A 22,786-nucleotide genomic window follows, 5' to 3' on the forward strand; every position below is an offset into this window, starting at 1 on the left:
ACTCTGTAGCCCATGCTGGCTTCAAGCTCATTATGTAGCCCAGGCTGGCCTTAAACTCACTGCAGTTTTCCTGCCTCAGCCTCCCTAGTGTTGGGACTAAAGGAAGGAACCGCCGTGCCTGCTTCATAGATGGATTTTTTTTTTTTTTGCAAAGTTGGTAAAGTGAAGCACACACAAATCCTGTGATCTGATGCTAGAAAGTTAACAAAACAGCAGAAATGTGACCCTGAAATAAAACCCAAAGTAGCCTTTACACCCAAATGTAACCGATCATGTAATTATCCTCATCTGAAATACAGTTCGTTCTTCTTGGAGATTCTGAGCTCTGTGCGGAGCTGTCCAACAGAACTTTCTCCAACGGTGGGAACCTTCACCGTGGCCTGCACAGTCCAACACAACAGCCAGCAGCCCAGTGTGGCCTTGAGTATCTGCAGTGCGGTCCATGCAGCTAAGGGAATTTCAATCTACCCACCTGTGGTTCTTCTACACCTCAACAGGCACATAGGGCGGCGCCGCCCTGGGGAGTCTGATAACGTGCTCCTGGATTTGGTCCTTGCCTGCATGCCAGCTCCTACAAGGCTCCTCCACTCACCCCGGAAACCAGCTCCCAGGAGGCCATGCTGCTTTGTCACACCTCCAGGGCTCTGCCAATGTCAGCCCCTTGCTGAATTGCCCTTCCCTTTCTATGCTTCACAACCTTGTCAGATTTCATTTCCTAGGGACAACTTCCTCTGCTCCCCCCCCATCTCACCCACCATGAAGAGTTACCTTCACCCCCTTCATGTTCCTCCTGATCGATTTCTGTGGCTGCTCTGTCATTGGGTAGCTGTAATGTATTCTCTGTGGCACGGAACATCTGTATGAACTTTGAGGGCCAGGTCTGACTCGTTTCCCATCCTAGTACTGTGTGGCAAGCCATCATATAATACATGTGTTTATCCTAAGTATTTTCTGATTACAACATTAAAATTAAAATATACGCTACAGTTCCATTAAAATAATTTTCAAAGTACAACTACTTCATGGCCTTGAAAACTCCTGGGACCAAAGTCTATTATGAAGCAAATTTTAAAACAATAAAACGTTCTTGATCAGTTAAAGGCTGGGCATGGTGACACACACATTTTCTCCCAGTACTTCAGAGGCAAAGGCAGGCAGATCTCTATGAGTTTGAAACTAGTCTAGTCTATATAATGAGTTCCAGGCCAGTCAGAGCTACATAGTGAGACCCTGTTTAAAAAAAAAATCAAGGCTGGCGAGATAGCTCAGGGGTTAAGATCACTGACTGCTCTTCCAGAGGATCAGGGTTCAATTCCCAGCACCCACATGGCAGCTCACAACTGTCTGTATCTCCAGTTCCAGGGGACCAGACACCCATGGCAACAACACCAATGCACATAAAATAAAGTTAAATAAAATTTTAAATCAGCTAGAGGTCTGCTTATTTCAAACGCCATCAATGTAGCACTTCAGTACAAACCAAAGAAATAAAACGTTCCCTGGAACAAGCCTTATTAGAGCAACTGGGATGTCTCTTGGAGATTGGTCTTGCCAGCCATTGATCTGCCCCCAGCACTTGTGTTGACATTTCTGAAAGACCAGGATGATGTTTAGAAGCAAGAGGATATGATTTAAGGCTCCTCCCTGACAAAGTCACAGGAGAATTTGGAGTCATCGATTCTTGCTACACCCTATACTCAATCCAACCTCCAAGAAAAGAATACTTAAGATCTTATCTACCATGGAAAATAATGCCCTTGCATGATGCATGACTGTTGAGTGGCATATGCTTCCCAAAAGGAATCAGGAGTTTCCCTTATTCCTTGGCAAAGCTTTTGCACAAGAAATTCCCCTGCAGTGTCTCCTTTAGCATCTGTTACACTATTGACCTGGACTCGTTAGTCACAGCATTTTTTTTTCTTTTTCATCATGATTTCCCAACTAACCTACTATTTGTATTCCCACACAACTATCCCCATAACTAGAACTGACTCTGGATGGATACATTTATAAGGCCGATTTTTTATGAGGTATTTCCCAGGAACCAAGGCTCTGGCGGATGCATGTTCCCAACGTGCGTTGTGCCTGCCACCCGGTTCAATAATGAAACAAGAACCACTGCCAGAGATACACTCTGGTGTGCACAGCCATGGCATGAGGCATCAGAAAGGACATGAATCTGAGATACTTCATCTTCCTCTCTGATAGAACTGGACTTCTACTTTCTTATTCATTTGGTGGTTTTGTTTTCTTTCAAAAGAACAAACAATGCTTTCAATGCAATGACTGACTTAACAAGTGACTGAATCCTTTATGGCAATGGGATCATTAAGATACAACTCATGCCAAGTGGTGGTGGTGTACACCTTTAATCCCAGCACCTGGGAGAAAGAGACAGGTGGATCTCTTTGAGTTCAAGGCCTCCTGGTCTACAAAGTTGCAGCACAGCCCAGGCTGTTGCACGGAGAAAACCTGTCTTGAACACAAACAAACAAACAAACAAAAGATACAACTCCCATTTTCCCATAACATTTTAAACAGCTCTTTCTCTGTTTTCCCTTTTCCTTTTCCCAAAACATATCTCACACAATTGTAATATAATATGTTTCAAAAGGAGATAAAGATCCAAGTTCTCTTTGGGGTTTCTAATGAGTAATATGACATAAACATCTTTCCTTAAGATATCTTAAATTTAAATACAGAAGTATCAATTTTAACTTCCTTATAAAAATCACCCATCTAGAACAATTGCTGGTTAATTCTAGAAATTGCTCTCTATATCTTATTAGAATTGCCTATAAATTCTATTGCTATAAAATGCACTTGTTTATAAAATGTCTATTGCTGCTTGGAAAGGGAAGATCTGGTTTTCAAAGATGATACTATGAGGTTAAAAAATGAAGATGGTGACCTTAGGTCTCTCAAGATTTGTAAGCCCAGCATGCCATCTATCTCAGTAATGCCTAACAAGAATGCCAAAAGGGCAGAAACAAGCATGGTGAGCAAGTGCTTGCAGCTGACAGTGATTGCTGTATTTGAGGTGATGGGGAACAGCATTTCCATTAGTTCAAGTGAAATACAATGCCCTGCCAACTCTGGGTATCAGTGTATTCAATCCCCCTGCTGTGCGTGTCCATTTTCTGTTGCTGCAATTAAAAATCAGTCGATACAAAGTCAAAATGTTGTTCATTCTTCCCCTATTCCTTCTCCTGTCACTATGTTTCCAGCTTCACCGGAAGAGCGTGTCACTATGGTAACCAGTCCCTCTGATGCACAGACCAAGTCAACCTCTCCAGTCAGATTGCCAAGCAGGCAAAATGGAATCAGAGACCTGGATGGAGCTACCAGAAGCCACAAATCCCATTCCCCTATGTCTCTAAGTAGGGTCAGTCAATACCAGACACAGGATACCAGTCTTGTTCTAAAAGGTTCATGGAAGGAAACTGAAGAATGTCATTATTAGCAGTTCTCTCCCAACATGTCAGCTAGCTACCTATCATTTCCATTTTAAAGAAAACAGAACAGGGATAAAATAACACCATTAATCTGAAAGCAGTGGGAAAAAAAAAAACCCTTGTGAAAAGTAATCCTGCTTCCTCTTGTTTCCGTGCTTCTCAACCAAGCCCCAGGACATCCTGTTCATCCTTACAAAGTTTCAGGGTTCCACATGGGCCAGGCCACACTCACGAGAGCTTCCTCAGGAAGCTGGTGAGGATGTCTGTAAGTACCAACATGCCCATGCCTACACCTAAAATCTCTAGTCATTCCCAAGGAGCCAAGATGGACACTCACTCTCTGTTTCTTCCCTACCTCCCCTCCTTACCTCCTATCTGTGAAATGGCCTCCTGGACATACCCACTACTTGGCGGTGGCGGTGGTGGTGGCGGCGGTGGTGGTGGTGTGTGTGTGTGTGTGTGTGTGTGTGTGTGTGTTTTCAAATTAACAATTTCTTCTGAACAACCTCAACCCTTTGGTAAATCCAAGTGCATCCGTTCTCTCGGATATTATTTTAAAACATCACTGATATGAGACATTAAGAATTGCTTTATGTCTTGGCTTCAAAGCACATTTGCAAGTATTAGCACAGTTGTCAGCTACTCCCTAGTTGACCAGAGTGACACACGAGGAGAGAAGCAAGGATGAAATCTACACATCTTCCAGGGTACAGCCGTCATACAAAAGAATACAGGTGCCCTCCTCGAAGGAACATTAAAGCACATCACATCAAACAGTATTTTCATGGGCTGATGAGACAGGGTGGTTTCCAACACATACATCATGCAGGATTTATGAATTGCATCACAAAAGCAGACTTTTCTATGCATGTGGTCATATTCAAGTATCAAGTATTATTAGCAATTATTTGTGTGTTATCTGGTTTATATACCTTGAGTGTTCTATATAAATCTGAAAGTAGTATTTTTTTTCCTTTCTGATATACTCACTCTGGTATCACTTTTTGTGCTTATTAGACAGCTGATATTCACTGCAAACCATCATGCTGTCAATCACTTTTCCAAAAGAAGACTGTAATGGAATGTTACTGGTGAACCGCTCTGGGCTTACTATAGGGCAGGGCTGTAACTTATTGATGTTTATATGACCAATACCTGCACCATGACTTCTACAGCGCATTACTAAGTAAATGTTTCTGGGGTGCATGTGTCCTTCTGTGGGAGACCGCCCCCCCCCGCCGCCACCAGTTTCCCTAACTGAATCAGTTCAACGTCTAAAACAATGATTAAAATTCGGGGCCAGTTACCCCTGACACCACATCACCCTTAAGGGGCTTCCTCCAGAAACAACACTGGAGATGCCCTTCCTCCTCAGAGGCTGATGAAGCTTATTCTGGATTGAGAGAGAGAGAGAGAGAGAGAGAGAGAGAGAGAGAGAGAGAGAGAGAGAGAGAGAGAGAGAGAGAGAGAGAGAGAGAGAGAGAGAGAGAGAGAGAGAGAGAGAGAGAGAGAGAAACCCGGCTCAGGAAATTCCCTGAGAATCTGGATAGACAAGAGCAGGACAGCAGATGAGCAAGAAAGACTGCAGCCTTTGCCACAATCTATCACAGCTGTGGAGAAGCAAGTTCTGCCTGCAGCAAGGCTCAGTCAGGCCTGGCTGGCTGAAGCACCGGGAACCAGGAGATGTCATCGCCTGTAGCCACCAGGAGAGGCGAGGGGCTGCAGGGCCTACCTAACGGCGCCTGCCTGGCTCTCTGCAGCGCCACGCCTCGCTCTTGGAGCTTACCTTTCCGGATGAGGGCGGCGATCTCCGGGTCGAAGCCCTGCCGGTGGCACTTCCTCCAGAGGCCCATGTTGGTGGAGTTGTACTGCCGGCTGCACTCGTCCGCCGGGCTCATGGCGAACAGCTGCCGGCGATTCCGGGCCCGGAGGAGTTTGCCCTCCCAGCGGTCCAGGCGCGAGCGGCTCGCGCGCAGGGGCAAGTTGTTGTTGTTGTTGTAGATGAAGCCCGGGTCGACCCGGCGGGTGTTGAAGGCCTTGCACCTGTCCCTGTGCTTCCTGGCGTCAGTCTCGTACCAGTGGTCGGAGCAGATGGCCACAGCCAGCATGCCGAGGGCGCAGAGCGCTAGCGAAAGCCCGGTGTAGAGCAGTAACCTTCCGGCAGCCATGCCTCCGCTTGGCGGCTACACTATGGGCATGATCCGCCGCAGCCTCGCCTTCCCTCTGCGCGCCCGGAACAAAGCGGCGGGCGGGCGGGCGGGCGGGCGGGCGAGCTGGGGGTGGGGTGGGGACTGGAGGGGATCTGCGCCGCGGCGACCCCTTGGCCCCCGCCTGCGGGTACGGAGCCGGGAGACTGCGGGGGATCGGGGCGGGCAACCTAAAAAGTTCTGATCCGGAGAGGTTCCCGCGGGGTCCTGGGCATCCTCCGGGCAGGTGCAGCCTCCTCCGGCAGTGGCGAACCCAACCCCGCCACTTCCCACTGCTCAGGAGGTGACTGTCCTAGCCCTCCGCCTCGGCGCGCGGCCCCGGCCACCGCAAACTAAATACCAAGCGCTCTCGGCCCGCTGCGGGGTTCGCTGGGGTTTCTCTGTGCGGCGTGCTGACCGGAGTGACTGTCCTGGCTTCCCGGGGATGGCAGGGAGGGCGTGTGAGGACGCGGCACTCCGCCGCCCGATGGGATGGATCGCGCCCTGGATCTCCTCCGGAACTCTCCCCCTTTTCGATCTGCAGCCGAGGGCCGGGGATGCGCGCCCCGAACTGTTCTTCCTCTCTGCGTCGGGTCTTTTCAAAGCCTCGGTCCCCTCTGATCACCAGCGGGTCCTTGACTCCTGCCGGCCCACGCGTGCTCTCAGAGGTGAGCGGCCCGAGGACGCACGGTCTCGGACAGCTTTTCTCCCCCGTGAGCTCCCGGGTGGCCTGCCTCTGGACTCGCCATTCAGACTGCCAGGCTTTTGGACACCCGGACACCCAGGCAGGGTTAGGCGACTATTCCCAGCCCGGGGTTTGCAGAGACTGGGCGGCAGCGGCCGGGCGCTAGGGGCGGGCTGCACAGAGGAGGGCGCACCCCGGGCTCTCGGAGCTCCTTCAACACCATGGACAGGTCGCTCAGGGGTGGCGTGCAGCCGGCCCAGCCGCCAGCCTCCTCGGTGTCATTCCGCTCTCTCCAGCGGAGCCTTCTTCCTGGAATGTGGACACCCAGCCTCTTCCAAGATCCCCTCTGCCTCACTTTCACCTGGCCTCCCGCAGCCCCGCGTCGGAGCTGCCCAGGTGCTAAGTAAATGCGGCGGGCACGAAGAAAACCCAGGACCCGGCTGCTCGAAGCAACCCGCCCCCTTCTCTGCCACCTGAGCCCAAGCGGTCCAGCACCCGCCTGCTCTGGCCAGCTGGGCTCAGCCACTCTCAGACTGCACCATTTTCATCGCAGCCCACCCAGGCGACGAGGCGCAGGGTCCCTCAGCCTTGTGCGGAGGATTCCGTCCCGGGCTCGGCGTCCCGCGATCCGGCTCCCAGCACGGTGGTGAATGGAGCGAGGGTGGGGGGTAGGGAGCCTGGGTGCCTCGGCTTACCCTCCCTATCTCCTCCTCGAGCCGCGGAGGCTTCCGGGCCTCTCGGGCTCAGCCGACGCCCGCGAGGAGCGAGAGCCTAGCCTGCGCCCCAGGGGCTCCAGAAATCGCATTGCCCGGGTGTGGGCGCCCGAGGAAGCCGCTGTCGCTCGCTCGGCCTCTAGGCGCTGCAGCCTTGGCTAAAACCCACAGTCGAGAACACGGAGCGCGCAGCCAAAAGCTAGTGATGTCATCCGTGCAACGTGAGCCTCATCTCTTATTTTTCTACCCTTCTTAAAGTTGAACCGCACCATTTCCCAGGCACGAAATGTCTGAGCCTTATTCTTTGGCCAGGCAAGTCAATGGTGTCTAGGTAGGCATGCACTCCATATCACATCCATATTTATGCACATATACATATATGTGGCATGTAGCATGTTTACGCGTATTATTATACATTTAGGGTTGGTGCCTACGTCTCCTGTTTCTCTTTTGACCGTGGAAAATCCCCCTTAAATTCGCCAAAAGGAAAGAATGCTTTTAACCAGCACTGAGCAAACCCCTGCACCCCGGGTTTCCATCGCTAGTGTCTCCTGTTCCTTTGATCTTTGTTTTGTTTTCTTTTCTTTTCTTTTTCCCCTAGAAAACTGGCATTGCCTTGCTAGCTACTGGCATTTCCGCCTGAAGCAGAGCAGAGAGCGGCCGCGAGGCTCTCGGCCAGCCCTCAGCCAGCGCCCGAAGCAACACACACACACACACACACACACACACACACACACACACACACACACACACACACACACACACACACACACACACACCACCTGCCCTGACTCTTCAGCAAGGAAAGGAGACAACTGGCTGATCCGTGGGTTGGTGAGAGCAGTCGTAGATATGTTGGGGGAGCGGGAGAGTTAAAGCAACCTCGGTGTAGGGTCTGTCATGGTCTCCCTATGACCGCTGGATCCAGCCTCTGCAGGGCCTCTTTGAGGAGGGACCGGACGGACTCCAGACCTTGAAGGGGTGGGCCCCAGCTAGCAGATCTATCCCCACCCTACCCCGCCCCCCTGCCTCCCTCACGTGAGACAGCACTGCAAAGGCTGGGAGCCTCCCACCCAGCTCCACATAGGAGGGTTTTCGCTCTAAAGCTCGCCCTTCGCTTTCGCCCTCTCTCCAACGTCCAAGTGCCCCCATTGCTGGATAAAGAGCTGCCCTGGGAGAAAGAGAGTGCCCTGGGCACCCAGCTTTGCGCAGCAGAGCTTGTGAGTGGAAAGGAACAAACCTCCACCATGTTCTTTTTGTCTTTATTTAAAATCCCTGCATTTTGAAAACCTCCAACAAGGCGTTTCAGTGCCATCTAGTGGGGGAGGGGCGTGTCTCGGATTTTTTGTTTGTTTGTTTTTGGGGGGGGTTGTTTTTGTTTTTTGTTGTGTGTGTGTGTTTTTGGGGGGGGTTAGCCTTGACTTCTGTGGTGGGATTTACTTCACGAAGCGACAGTCCTTAGGATGCCCGCTTGGTTCTTGGGTGCTTGGCTGGTCTAGAAGTTGCAGGCACAGTGCTCTAGTCACATCCGCCTCGGAGCTCCCTGGGATGCCCTGGTAGAGCTGAGCAACTCTGGCCACGGTGTCTTCTCACCTTCCCCTCTCATCAGTCCTCCTACCTATGCCCTTGAAAATAGGGATGCATTCGGCTTACAGGCAGGTGCCTTAAATATTTCTAAAGCTGTTTCTTCCCTAAGGCAGAGCAGGAGTGCTCTTGGCTACTAGGGTTCCTGCCTGTGACAATGGGAAGGAAGCTGAGCCTCCAAGGTCAGTGGGGAGTCAGGGCAAAATTAGCACTGTAGCCCAGGTCTCTTGGTTCCCTCTCCAGCGTTGACACCAGCTCAGGACCTTTGGCAGTGTGCGTGCACAAAAAGCATCCACGCTCCTCTTTTCAGCCCCCGCCCTGTCCACTACGAATGGTTCTCAGTGTTTGAGGCCCAGCTTAGGAAGGGGACCTGTGTGTGTGGGATGCAGCCCTCCCCTTTCCTGAACATCACGAACGTTCGATTTTGAAGTTGTTGTCCTTCATGAAAACACAAAAATCCTACAAAAGATGCTGACTGGTGACCTCTTCGGTGTAATTGTTTTGAACATCCATATATCATGACACTGATGCCTAGAGCTAAAAAGTTAGACTACTGTGTGTGTGTGTGTGTGTGTGTGTGTGTGTGTGTGTGTGTGTGTTCTCTGTATAGCCCTGACTATCCTGGAACTCACTTTGTAGACCAAGCTAGCCTCAAACTCACAGTTCCACCTCCTCCCCCCCCCCCAGTGTTGGGATTAAATGTGTGTGCCACCACCACCCAGTTTAGACAGGATTATCTTTTTGCTGTTGCCTTTGTGTGTCTGCTCTGCTAGGAACCAGATTATTGAACAGTCCAGGCAGGTGCTCTACATGCCCTGTCTTAGTGTCCTGTTGCTGTGAAAGAGACTACATGACCAAGGTAGCTCTTAAGTTAGTAAGAGAAAGTTAAATTAAGACTTGCTTGCAAGCCGGGCGTTGGTGGCTCATGCCTTTAATCCCAGCACTCGGGAGGCAGAGGCAGGGGATCTCTGTGAGTTCCAGGCCAGCCTGGTCTACAAGAGCGAGTTCCAGGACAGCCTCCAAAACAATAGAGAGAAACCCTGTCTCCAAAAACCAAAAAAAAAAAAAAAAAAAAGACTTGATGCAGTCTCAGAGGTTTAGGTCATTATCATGATGACCGGAAGCATGGCAGCACACAGGCAGACATGGTGCCTGAGAACTAGCTGAGAGTCCTACATCTGGATCCACAGGCAACAGGAAGAGAAAGCCACTGGGCCTGGCTTGGGCTTTTGAAACCTCAAAGTCCGCCCCCAGTAACATACTTGTATGTACTCTATCAAGGTCACACCTCCTAATCCTTCTCATGTAGTTCCATTTCCTTTTGATTAAGAATTCAAATATATGAGTCTCTGGGACCATTCTTACTCAAACCACCACATCCCCGCACGTGCATGCACACACACACACACACACACACACACACACACACACCACTTTTTTATTTTATTTTTTGAGTCAATATGAATTAAATTGCCCAGGCTGACCTTGAACTTACAGTCTTCCTGCCCCAACCTTCCAGGTGCTATTGGCTACCACACCCCACTCTTTTTACTCTATTTCTATTGACTCTTTTTAACTCTACAATCTAGCCTCAAAGTCCTCTACCCTGTTAGCTATAGCATCTCTTTTTGGGTGTAATGAACATTCTTCCCACCAGCCTGGTCCCAGTGCCACATCAACCCCAAACACACAGAGATTCTATTAGTTACAATGCTGACGGCCAATGTCCAGGGCTTCTCATAGGCTAGTTCTGTCTTAAGTATTAACCCATGACTACTAATATATATTTCTATAATAACTTATCTTTCTGAGGACGGCATCCTGAAGCATCATCCTCTCTTCCCTGGGGGGTCACATGGTGACTCATTGTCTTGACTACCTTTCCCAGAATCCCCCTCCTCTCCTAGTCCCGCCTATCTTGCTTCCCTATTGGCCAACAGTGTTTTATTCATCAACATATACACAGAAGGACTTCCCCCATCATTTGTGTTTCTTCCTGCTCATACTAATGCTTTCCTAAAGTCATAAAACCTCAAAATCAGAAGAGACTCCAGAGTCAAACAGAAAATAATGCATGAGTCTTGGGAAAGTTTCCCAGAAAGTGAATGACCAGCTTCTGTTCACACACTTGGCAATGTGAATGGAAGTTTCTGTCCCGCCTGGTCCTGCAGCCGTTTGGTCCCAAATAAACATACAGAGGCTTATGTTAATTATGAACTGTTTGGCCAATGGCTCAGGCTTCTTATTGGCTAGCTCTCTCTTAATTGTTAACCCATTTCTAACAATCTGTGTATCTTGACTTACTGGTGAAGCCTGGATCTCTTTCTTTCTCAGCAGCTGCATGCATCTCCCTGGTGACTCACTCCCAGTTCCTCTCTCAGAATTCTCCTAGTCTGGTAGCCCCACCTATACTTCCTGCCTGGATGCATCCTGCATGTCCATTGGCCAAAACAGCTTTATTCATCAACCAATAAGAGAAGGACATCCCCCATCAGGGCAAGCAGCCCACTCCATTACCAGATGATCTGGCTGGTCAAATAGTTCTTCTTTATAATTAGTCAGACTCCAGATCCCTCTAACTTCCAGCCATTGGCTCTTATTTTTGCCTTCAGGTAACCCAGAGATGCTATCTAATCCATCCTCCATATAGCCATCCTTCTTGATATTAGTCATTATGAAGCCACTTTTTCTCCATAGGAAGGGAGCTTACAGGGTCCATTTACCCATTCTTTTCCTGTGCTGCACCTAGTACACCTAGGAAGGAAATCTGACATCTGTCATAGTTTTAATTGAGTGATGTAGAATCCTAATGTATCCCACTTCTTGCAGAAATCCACAAATCATCATTATGCTCTCTTAGGATCACTGATTTTCAGTTGCAGAATCACAATTTTTTTAAGTAAGAACACCATTTACTCAGACACACACCTATGATTGAAGCAATGTTCGTATTCTTCCAGCTTTCTGTAAGTCAGCAACAGAGGTTGAGATGTCATCATCAGAGGCCCTCTTCATTTCCTGGCACGCAGTCCACCTAGAGCAGAGGCACTCTCCTACACTTTCCTCACACTTATTCTGGCTAGTTTTCTTGCCAACTTGACACAGGCTAGGGTCGTTTGGGAAGAAGGACTCAATCAAGAAACGTCTCTATAGGATTGGCCTATTGGAAAAATCTGTAGGGCATTTTCTTGATTGATGATTGATGTTCGAGAACAAAACACATCATGAGTGCAGCCAGTCCTGGGCAGGTGATCCTGGGTGCTATCAGAAAGAAGGATAAGCAAGCCAGAAAGAAGCGTTCCTCCATGGCCTCTGCTTCAGTCCTGCCTCCAGGTTCCTGCCTTGAGTCCCCGCCCTTGTTCCTCCCAGTAATTGAGTGTGACCTGCAATTTGTAAGATGAAATAAACCCTCTATTCCCCAAGCTGCTTTTGGTCATGGTATTTTATCACAGCAGTAGAAAGTCAACTAGGACAACGCCCTCATACTGTCTTCAGCTGCCGAATGTGTTTTACCTACATACACCTCCTCAGTCTGCAAACTCTCTCCTTCACATCGTCAGCTAGAAGCAAAGCAAACCAAAGGCTGGTAAATATGTCAGTATTCATCCATGGAAAGGTGTGTGTGTGTGTGTGTGTGTGTGTGTGTGTGTGTGTGTGTGTTCTCACTGTGTATCTCTGGCTGTCCTGAAACTCACTGGCTCACTAGGTAAACCAGATTAGCCTCAAACTCCTAGAGATCCACCTGCCTCTGCCCCACCCCACCATGTACCGGAGTTAAAGGTGTATTTCTGTTTTCATAATCAGGTTTGCACAATTTGGAGATTGTGTGTAACCCCGAAATGATTTTGAGCTTCAGCCCTTCCTGCTGTGGAACAATCCTTTTGTACTGTGAAGAAGTATCACTCTGGTTGGTTTAATAGAAAACTGAACATTCCATGGCTAGGCACAGGGAATGCTGGGAAGAAGTGCGGAGATGGGCAGAGACACGGGAGGAGCAGGGAAGCAGGATGGACAGTACCAGGTGCGGTAAACAAGCCTCAGCGCACCACATAGGTTAATAGAAGTGGGTTAATTTACGTTATAAGAGCTAGCTACAAATACACCTAAGCTATTGGCTGAGCTTTCATAATAAGTCTCCCTGTCATGATTTGGGAGCTAGCTGGTGAGACAGAAAAGATTCCCGACAAAAGGCACCCAACATGAGGTGTGCATTTCCCATAAGACTCGAGAAAGCTTTTTTTTTTTTTTTTTTTTTTTTTTTTTTGGTTTTACGAGTCAGGGTTTTTCTCTGTATTGTTTTGGAGGCTGTCAGTCCAGCCTGGCCTCGAACTCACAGAGATCCGCCTGCCTCTGCCTCCCAAGTGCTGGGATTAAAGGCGTGTGCCACCACCACCTGGCTCAAGAAAGTTTTATTTATTTATATTAGGAACAATATTATTTTACATATCAATCTCCCTCCCATCCTCCTATGCCTCCTACCAGCCCCCATTCCCTCCCCAGGGAGGGTAAGGCCTTCCATGGGGGAATCATCGAAGTCTGTCACATCACTGGGGGGCACCTAGGCCCTCCTCCATGTATCTGGGCCGAGAGAGTATGCCTCTATGTGAAAGGGATTCCCAAAGTCCATTTGTGCACTGGGGCCACTGTCAGAGGCCCCACAGATTGCCCAGGCCTCCCAACTGACACCCACATTCAGAGGGCTTGGTTCAGTCCAAAGTTGGTTTCCCAGCTTCACAGCTGGGGTCCCTGTGCTCTCACTAGGTCAGGTCAACTGTTTCTGTGGGTTTCTCCAGCATGGTCTTGACCCCTTTGCTCATCTCTCCTCCCTCTCTACAACTGGATTCCTGGAGTACAGCTCAGTGTTTAGCTGTGGATCTCTGCTTCTGCTTCCATCAGCTACTGGATGAAGGCTCTAGGATGGCATTAAAGTAGTCATCAATCTCCTTATAGGGGAAGGGCATTTAAGGTAGCCTCTCCACTATTGCTTAGATTCCTAGTTAGGGTCATCCTTGTAGATCTCTGGACATTTCCCTAGTGCCAGATTTCTCTTTAAACCTACAATGGCTCCCTCTATTAAGGTATCTCTTTTCTTGCTCTTCTCTATTCCGAGAAAGCTTTTTTGTTTGTTTGTTTGTTTGTTTGTTTGTTCTTTGAGACAGGGTTTCTCTGTATTGTTTTGGAGGCTGTCCTGGAACTCGCTCTCTAGACCAGGCTGGACTCCAACTCACAGAGATCTGCCTGCCTCTGCCTCCCAAGTGCTGGGATTAAAGGCGTGCGCCACCAACGCCCGGCTGAGAAAGCTTTTTTAAAAAGGGTTCCAAACACACAAAAATGGAACCAAACACAGCTTCATAGTCCTAACATCTCTCATGTACTGTACAGAAACATGAATCTCCTGGCCACTGCCTGTGGGCATTGCGCCAGGACCTAAGCTACCCAGTACTTTAAGATTTTGCTCATGCAAATAGAAAAGTTTACAGATCCTCAGTAAAGCATTTCAGATGGAAAAAATATCTAAACAGATTACAGTGTGCTTAAAATTTTGTGTAGGCTTCAGAAAGAAAAGAAAATGAATATAGACAGTACTAGAAAAAATTAAATTGTTTATAAATAATAAAAGAATAAGTAATGTAAAGATGGGAAATACACAGGGAGTCCGGATCATGTATGGTATGGTGTTGTATTAACTAAGTTTTTTGATTGCTGATGAGCAAGCAATGGCTGCTGAGAGACACTGGATAATAGAAACTACTAAATCAACCAACTAAAACATTTTTAAATGTCTTAACTTCAAAATGGAACGCAAAAAAATGTGTAACAGTTGGTAAGAGGTTATTCTTTTGCTTCCACAGAAAATGAAAGGCTGTGTATTCATTCAAGGTTGCTAAAGATCAGATTTGATTAGGGGAGACCCCCTGAAAATACTGGCTACAGAAATAAATAAATAAACCTAGAAAAACTACAAGACAGGTGATGTATTTACCTGCTCTAACATAAAACAAAGAAATCATCTCTGGCTGGCTAGTGTACAACACACAGTCCATACTTGTGTTAATACAGATATGTATGCTACCTTTGAAAGTTGGTGTGTTTTCAGAGCAAGGGGACCAGACACCAATGATGGCCCAGATGACCCAGACTCTCAGAGTGCTTCTGTTGCAGTTTCCTCTGAGTCCCTTTGTGGCAAAAGCTAGCCATTTGGGCATCTTGCCTCAACTGCTGACAGTATGCTATCCAAACTGGATAAACAGGACACAAAAGAAAAATGACTGCTGAACTTTGCCAATACAGGGTAGGACAGTCCTTCAAATATTCCTGCATCACAGAAAAGTCTGTCAGATATTCTAGACCTGTAAGACAAAAATGAATGCCCCAACATTATAGAGGACTTTGGTGCGACTATCCAGGAAGCCAGATTCCTGTCATTTCATAGTTTTGGAAGCTACTTGCTTTGTATTTCCTGTTTACTCAAGTAATATTATATCCTTCTTGAGTCTCTAACAGAGTTGAAGACGAGATAGTTATAGTTGCAGTTTCCCTTAGCCATAATAAAAGGTAAATTAGGTACAAAACTCTGAACAAATCAAGAGAAGGTAGTTAATGGAATATTTTCTCTGAATTTGCCAAACACAATGGATTGGACATTGTGAATGTAACTCTTACCTGATAACTGCTCTTATTGTATGTAATTTTACTATGTTAGAGTTAAAACATTTCCTTTTTATTTAGACAAAAGGGAGGAAATGTTGTGGGATAATCTTTTTTGTATACTGTGAAGAAGTGTCATTCTCATTGGTTTAGCAAAAAGCTGAATGACCAACAGTCAGGCAGGATTTCCAGGAACAGAGAATGCTAGGAAGAAGGAGGGCAGAGATGGGAAGAGACACGGAGGAGACAGGAGAGCGGGATGGACGGTGCATAGCTGAACCTCAGGGCAGTGCATAGATTAGCAGAAACGGATTAAGTTATAAGAGATAGCAAAAAAAAAGCCTAAGCTATCTGCCAAGATTTTATAATTAACAATAAGTCTCCATGTCATGATTTCGGAGCTGGCTAGTGGGACAGAAAAAGACTTGCTACGCCTTCCAAAGCAGTTTCATGAGTCTGAGAATGCTGATATCATGCTTGAACAGGCACTCATCCTTCCAAAGACTTTCTCTTAAGTCTCAGCTCTTCACAGAAGCATCCTGGGTTATATAGCTTCTTTCTTTTCTTCTTCCGTGGAGTCATTACAGCAAAAAAATAAACATTTAATGGCATCTAAGCCTCTCTTGGCTCTTTGTCTCTTCCCCCTCTACTAGTCTGCCACACTGATCTTCTCAAATTCTCCTTTATTCAGAAATCTGCCGCAGCTGCACTCGGCCAGCGTAGGAAGGATCCAGTCCAGGTCCCCGCTGGACCTTACACAAGGCTCCTGCCTGCTTCCCAAGGGACTCCCACTCTTAGACATACCCTCTATATATGCTCACAAATTCCTCACATCATTCCCTGCCCATAAATATTTAACTGATTTGCTTTTTAAGTTCTTGCAATTACAGGTGTCTCATATCAATAGGACAGATGAGAACCGGTTGATCATCTCACTAGAAGCTGAAAAAAGCTAAGCCCAACAAAGTTGCTTGATGTATAAAAGCTCTCCCTTAACTAGGAATAGTTTAAAATGAACGAGATCATCTCATGAAGTAAGAACTATCTCAAGTTAGTAGTAATAAAACAAATACCACAACAGACAAATGGGCAGCAGTTATAAAGAGGATAATCACTGAAGATAATCAAGTGGAAAATTAACATATTCAAAACTCAACCTTATTAGTAATCTGAAGAATGTAATTTTTTTAAATGCTGATATTACTGTCAGATAGAGGAAGAACGGTAACAAGTCTGTTACCGTGAAGCGTTGTTGCCTAGGACATTAGGAAATACTGCCATGAGCATCTAGTAGGGGTGTAAACCAATGCATCCACTTGGGAGGGCAATTTGGAGTAGCTGCTAAGATGAGACACATTTCTTACAACCACAGAAACACTTTGCAAAGGCTAAAGGTACCTTTTGCATGCTCCCAGGGCTCCTCTACTAGGGCTCCTGTCACCAAGAACTACGCATCTTAAAACCCCTAATAGTTGTTGTCTCCCAGTTCTGGAAGCTCAAGCCCAAACTCGAGGTGTCAGAACAGAAGCCTGCTTGTCTAGTTTAGCTTCCCTGGATTACTGACAATACTTGGCATTCTTCGGTTTATAGACACTTGGCTCCAGTCTCTCCTCTGTTTTCTCTCATGTGTCATCACGTCACCCACTAAAGACATCATCTGAATGGCACTGGAGCCCGTCTTGCTCCAGAATGACCTCTTCTTAACTGCTTAAATCTATTGTAGCACTATTCCTAAATAAGGATATATCCTGAAGTACTAGGGTAGGACTTCAGCCCATCAAATCCAGAATGTTGTGTTGCTGTAGTTTAGACAAGCTTGAACTTGCTATAAGGGCAGGCTAGCCTCCAGACTTTCAGTGCTCCTGCCTCAGCCTCCTGAGTGCTAAGCTTACAGGAGTATGCTACCACACCTGACTCAATCTATCTTTCGAAGGACGTCATTCAATAAACTCATGTTTATTTGTGCAAAATGAAAGACTAATTGAAAACCCAGCAACTGAGCAACCAAGTAGCCAAAGCAGGAAGTCACTCTTACCCTGGATTAATACAACACGCCATGCTTACCGCTAACACTGAAAGAGCCATGAAAATATACAACTAGAAGTTCGTTTGTTCTGTCTGGACTTCCAGAAGTTACAATGACAGATCATCAAGTAAAAGTGTGTTCTATCTTAGAAATACCTTTATGATGACAAAATTTTAAATCCATTGTTATATTTTTCTGTAAGTAAAGGTTGACAAACTATCCACCAAATGTTGTTGTGTGGTAGTTAGAATGTAATTGGCCTCCATAAACTCATAGGGAATGGCACTATTAGGAGGTGTAGCTTTGTTGGAGTAGGTATGGCCTTATTGGAGGGAGTGTGTTACTGTGAAGATGGGCTTTGAGGTCTCATATATGCTCAAGCCATGCCCAGTGAGACAGACCACTTCCTGTTGCTTGTGAGTCAAGATGCAAAAACTCTCCGCTCCTTCTCAAGCATGATGTCTGCCTGCATGCCGCCATGCTTCCCACTATGGTAACAATGGACTAAACCTCTGAACTGTAAGTGAGCCACCATAATTAAATGTTTCCCTTTATAAGAGTTTCCATGGTCATGGTGTCTCTTCACAGTAATAGAATCCCTAACTAAGACACGTTGTTTACATGTTGGTGGACCAGTACTGTTCAAAATTAGTAAAGATACTCACCATTCATATTTCATAAGATTTATTTTTCTTTTCGGTGCTAAAGATCAAAGCCAGAACCTTATACAACCTAAGGAAGGAGATAGTCTACCACCAAGTACATCCCCAGCCTTTGTGTGTGCACACATGAGTGAGTGTGTGTGTGTTTGTGTGTGTGTGTGTGTGTGTGTGTGTGTGTGTGTGTGTGTGTGGCCCCCAACCTTGTTTTATCTTTTTCTTAAGCGTGATTTCTCTATATAGTTCAGGTCGACCTTGAATTTACTAAGTACCCAGGCTAGTCTCAAATTTCTGCCTCTACACCAACATGACTGGCTGTCTTGCTTCCATTTGCAAGAAACTTCACAGGAGTAGTAACATTTGCATTGTAGGTATCATTAAAACTCAATATTTATCTTTTTTGTTGTTGTTTTTTGTTTTGTTTTGTTTTGTTTTTCAAGACAGGGTTTCTCTGTATTGTTTTGGAGCCTGTCCTGGAACTCACTCGGTAGACCAGGCTGGTCTCGAACTCACAGAGATCCGCCTGCCTCTGCCTCCTGAGTGCTGGGATTAAAGGTGTGTGCCACCAACGCCCGGCTAAAACTCTTAATATTTATCTTTAAGGTTTGATATATCAAACATTGCAGCAATCTCATATGAAAAGTGATTGGTATATAATATGTACTTTTACCATATGTCATTATCACATATACTGTTATTTAACCATCTCCCGAAGTAATAACTAGAACCATGCAATAGTTATGAAGTTCTTCTTTAAAATATTTCGATGCTAAGATAAAGAAAATTGGGAAATATTTTTTTAATTTGTTCAAATGTCTTCACAATCCAGACCATTGTCTTCATCTGTATTTATCAGAGAAAGGTTTATATAGATATTACCTTGGGATTTTAGTCTTATCATTTAAAGTCATGAAAGTGTCTTCGTCTTTGGTGGGTGAATGCGTGTGTGCATGTGTTGGCATCTTGCTACCTTTCCCAGGTTGGCTTCAAACTCCCGGGCTTTGATGGTCCTCCTGGCTCTGCTTTCTGGACAGCTGAGACTAGAAGGGGTTGTCAGCTACCAACTACACCAACTCTATTTTCTTACGCTCTTTTCCCTTCCTATATTTCATATGCAGTTTGTATCTATTTAACAAAAGCATCAAAAATTCTAAGATATCTCTTAAAATCATTTCAACCTGTTTTCATTTATGCTACTAATAGCAAGTATTTGCTCCTGTGAAAGCATTATGGGCTGTATACAAGTCCTAAGGCAGCTTCATTTTCCACTGAAGTCTACACTTTGCTCTGTATATAGGCTTCTTCTATCATTCCAGTTAGCTCTCCTAATACAATTCATATCTTTTCTAGAAATGATGATGAAGATTTAGGCTCTTCTATCATTCCAGTTAGCTCTCCTAATACAATTCATATCTTTTCTAAATCAGCGGTTTTAATGGCATTTAATCAGCATTTCTATCAATGTCTTAAAGTGGCTGTGGTTTTTTACTTAAATTCAGTTCGTCTATGAATAGATTAAGACATTAAAAACCTTTTAGTTTCTCTGAAGAATAACATGAGTACTGGCATAGGTTGAGGTTACATCTCCATGACACATCCAAGCTATGTGCCATACATATTGCTAGCATGTTTTTGAACTTTAAACCAAAATTCAGACTGGATCTAAAAACAGTTTTAGGTAATAACGTGAATGGCTTGGTATTCCAAAACATTGGTTACCATGTCCAACTGTTACAGAATACCACAGTGATGGTAGCTAAAATTCTTTCTCAGGGGATGGCATAAACAACCCCTCCCATGTCCCAACAAACCAAGTCAGATTCCAGCAGATTCCACTGGGGAATCATCTAGTTTGTTGGGTTTCCTTACAGAGCACAGGTGAGGGGTTATTTAGAGGGGTTTGGGTGCCCCCCCATAACAGAACAGTAAAGCCTTTACCCAGCAGGGATGAGAGCTTCTTAGAAATGAAGCCCCCCCTTCATAGGCTGTAGAGTCTAGAGCCCAGACCTTCCCCCATCCACAGAGCTGCAAACAATGGGTGGTAGGGGCCAGCTGGATACTCAAGTGAGAATCCCATGCCCTCTGACCCCTTCGATGTCGTCAGGGTGTAAATCTCAACAAGCCCAGCTGGGATCATCTTTTTGTCAGAAGGCCAAGCTGAATGCCACAAGATGGCAGTTGCTGGGCTCAGTCACTCACTTCAGAGACTTGGATTGGAACACAACAGGAAGGGGGAGAGGAGTGTTCAGGAGTTATGGGAAATGATGGTTCTTATTCCAAATCTCCCACATGCTAACTGTCTAGGAGGCAAGTCTGACAAACTGATTTGCCTTCTCCTGTGTGGGAATGTCTCTGCCATCAGATCCCCCTGACACTCCAAAACAGAGACAGTCCCTAACATAGATACAACACAACCTTGAGGCAATAGTCTTGTTTTGAGGACACAGAAGTGCTACAGAGTGTTTCCCTGGAGCCTGTACTGGATTCATCAAGGGCCATGGGGAATCTTAAGTTCTCCAGTGAAATCCCAAGACATATTCTCCAACAGTTATTCAATGTATTTTGTGATATTTGGGGCCCTCTTAAATGTGGATCTTAACACAGAGGCCCACTTAATGGGACAGCTTACCTGGAGAAGCAGAAACAAAAGAGTAACTCCTGAGCCTAGGGCCCAGCTTCACCCAACAGAAGCTGAAACCATGGAGACACGAGTATGGCCAAGCCTAGAGCCATGAACGGCATGCCATTGCTGAGATTGCTCCCCGAGACTGCAGAGAATAAGGAAAGAAGGATTGACTGCCTTCTCCCTCTCTTCCTGGTCACCAGCTCTTGCTAGGATTACTCACCCGCTGCCTCCTCCAGAAACCAGCTAATCTGGGAGCCTTGGGAGACACACCCTGCAGCAGTGAGCTCCCCCTGCAGACAACAGAATGGGAAGGCAAGGAACAGTTCTGAGGACAAGCAGGCCAGGATGGTTTGGCTCACAGAGAAACCTAGAAACATTCCTGCAAATTTGGAACCGAAACAAATCTATTCTCCAATGCTTAGAAGTGAAGACTATGACAGGAAACATAAATAAGATTTATAGACTAAAAATTATGGTTACATATAGATGGCATAACTGAAAAGAACTAAATAATAGCACGTATAAGACTCTATAAAGTGGCTTAGTATTAGATGGTGCAAATGCCAATACTTTCCAATATGATAGCAATCGCTGGAAAATGTAATAGAAAGTTCTTTCATTCACAATGGCAACAAAAACTGTAACATACTTAATAACAACCATTACAAAGGAGAGTACAGGAAGAAAACAGCAAAACTTTATTAAGAGATATAAACGACTTGAAAGACAAAGTAGAAACTTAACCATGTTTCTGAACAACAACTTAGTACCATAAAAGTGGAAACGGCGGCCTGGGGAAATGTTGGGCTTGCCTTGCAAACCTGCGTGTGGACCTGAGTTCGATCCCCAGAATCCATGCAAAAATGCCAGGCATTGTGGCAAATGCTTGCAATCCCAGGACTGGGGAGGCAGAGATGGGGAGATCCTTTGGACTCACAGCCAGTCAGTCTGGGCAAATCGGTGGGCTTCGGGTCAGTGAGAGACCCTGTGACAGGTATTTCTGAGGCTGTTCTCTAGTCTCCACAAGTGTGTGTACACACATACGCACACAGGGAAATAAAAATAAAAGTGGCAACGCATTACAAAATTCTCTATAGATTTACACGGTTCCAGTTGAAATCTCAGTGTTTATTTGAAACATAAGAAAATAATCCAGAAGTTCACCTGAAAAATGCATTCATGAAAATAGCTGAGATATGAAGAAACCATTTCTTATAAACATTTAAATATTTCTGAAAGACACAATATTTTAAGTAGTTTGTTATCTACCTCTAAGACCCTACACTTCTTCCACAGGGACCATATATATATATATATGGCAATCCCAGCACTTGGGAGGCGGGGCAGACAGATCTCTGAGTTTAAGGCCAATCTGGTCTACAGAGTGAGTTCCAGGACAGCCAGGACGACACAGAGAAACAGTCTCAAAAAAACAACAAAAAAGAAAGGAAGGGAGTGAGGGAGGGGAGGGGAGGGGAGGGGAGGGGGAGAGAGGGAAAGGAGAGGGAGGGAAGATTTAGATCTCTTAGTGACCATCTCCACAGGAGGCAGAAAGGGGAGGAGTGGATAAGCACCTCTAGAAAGGTTTTGAGCCATGTGAAGAGACTTAGCAGTTAAAAACTCTTGCTGGTCTTCCAGGGGAACTGGGTTTTGTTCCAAGCGCCAGTGACAGGTAATTCACAACACCTACAGCTCCCATACAGGGAATCTGACACGATCTATTGGCCTCTGAGAGCACCTGCCCACATAGGGTAATAACATAAACAAGCATACACACACACACACACACACACACACACATACACACACACACACATACACACACACACACATACACACACACACACATACACACACACACACACACACACAATTTTACATGAATATTTAAAAAGATTGATGCCCTAACCCAGTAAGATGCCTTATACAAAGAAGCAGTCTTTTCCTTCCTACTGTTCTCTCCATGTGAGCAGGAAGGAGAGGCCGTATTGGGGGGGGGGCACGTGAAGAAGGCAGCCGTCCATAAGTCAAAGGAAGAGCCCTCCCTAGAAGGCCAGCCCGTCTAGCACTTGATTTTGGCCTTGTAGGTGTCAGAACTATGAAAAAATAACATGTTGTTTAAGCATTCATTCTATAGCATTTTGCTATGGCAACCTGCACACAGGAATCAATAGAGTCACCAAGGAAAAGAGAGAGCTCGCACG

The 22,786-nt window shown here is 46.1% G+C and overlaps 1 protein-coding gene across 1 annotated transcript in view; it reads right to left on the reverse strand.

Moving 5' to 3' along the window:
- Tmem178b (transmembrane protein 178B) overlaps nucleotides 1-5,762 on the reverse strand; it is a 393,728-nt gene extending 387,966 nt beyond the window's left edge. The window contains exon 1 of the mRNA XM_005085761.4: nucleotides 5,242-5,762. Within this exon, the coding sequence (XP_005085818.1) occupies nucleotides 5,242-5,623 (382 nt within the window). The 5' untranslated portion in view covers nucleotides 5,624-5,762. The remainder of the gene's footprint in view (nucleotides 1-5,241) is intronic.
- Nucleotides 5,763-22,786: the final 17,024 nt, after the last annotated feature.

Source organism: Mesocricetus auratus, unplaced genomic scaffold (assembly GCF_017639785.1).
Source record: "Mesocricetus auratus isolate SY011 unplaced genomic scaffold, BCM_Maur_2.0 Super-Scaffold_100019, whole genome shotgun sequence".
Lineage (NCBI taxonomy): Eukaryota > Metazoa > Chordata > Mammalia > Rodentia > Cricetidae > Mesocricetus > Mesocricetus auratus.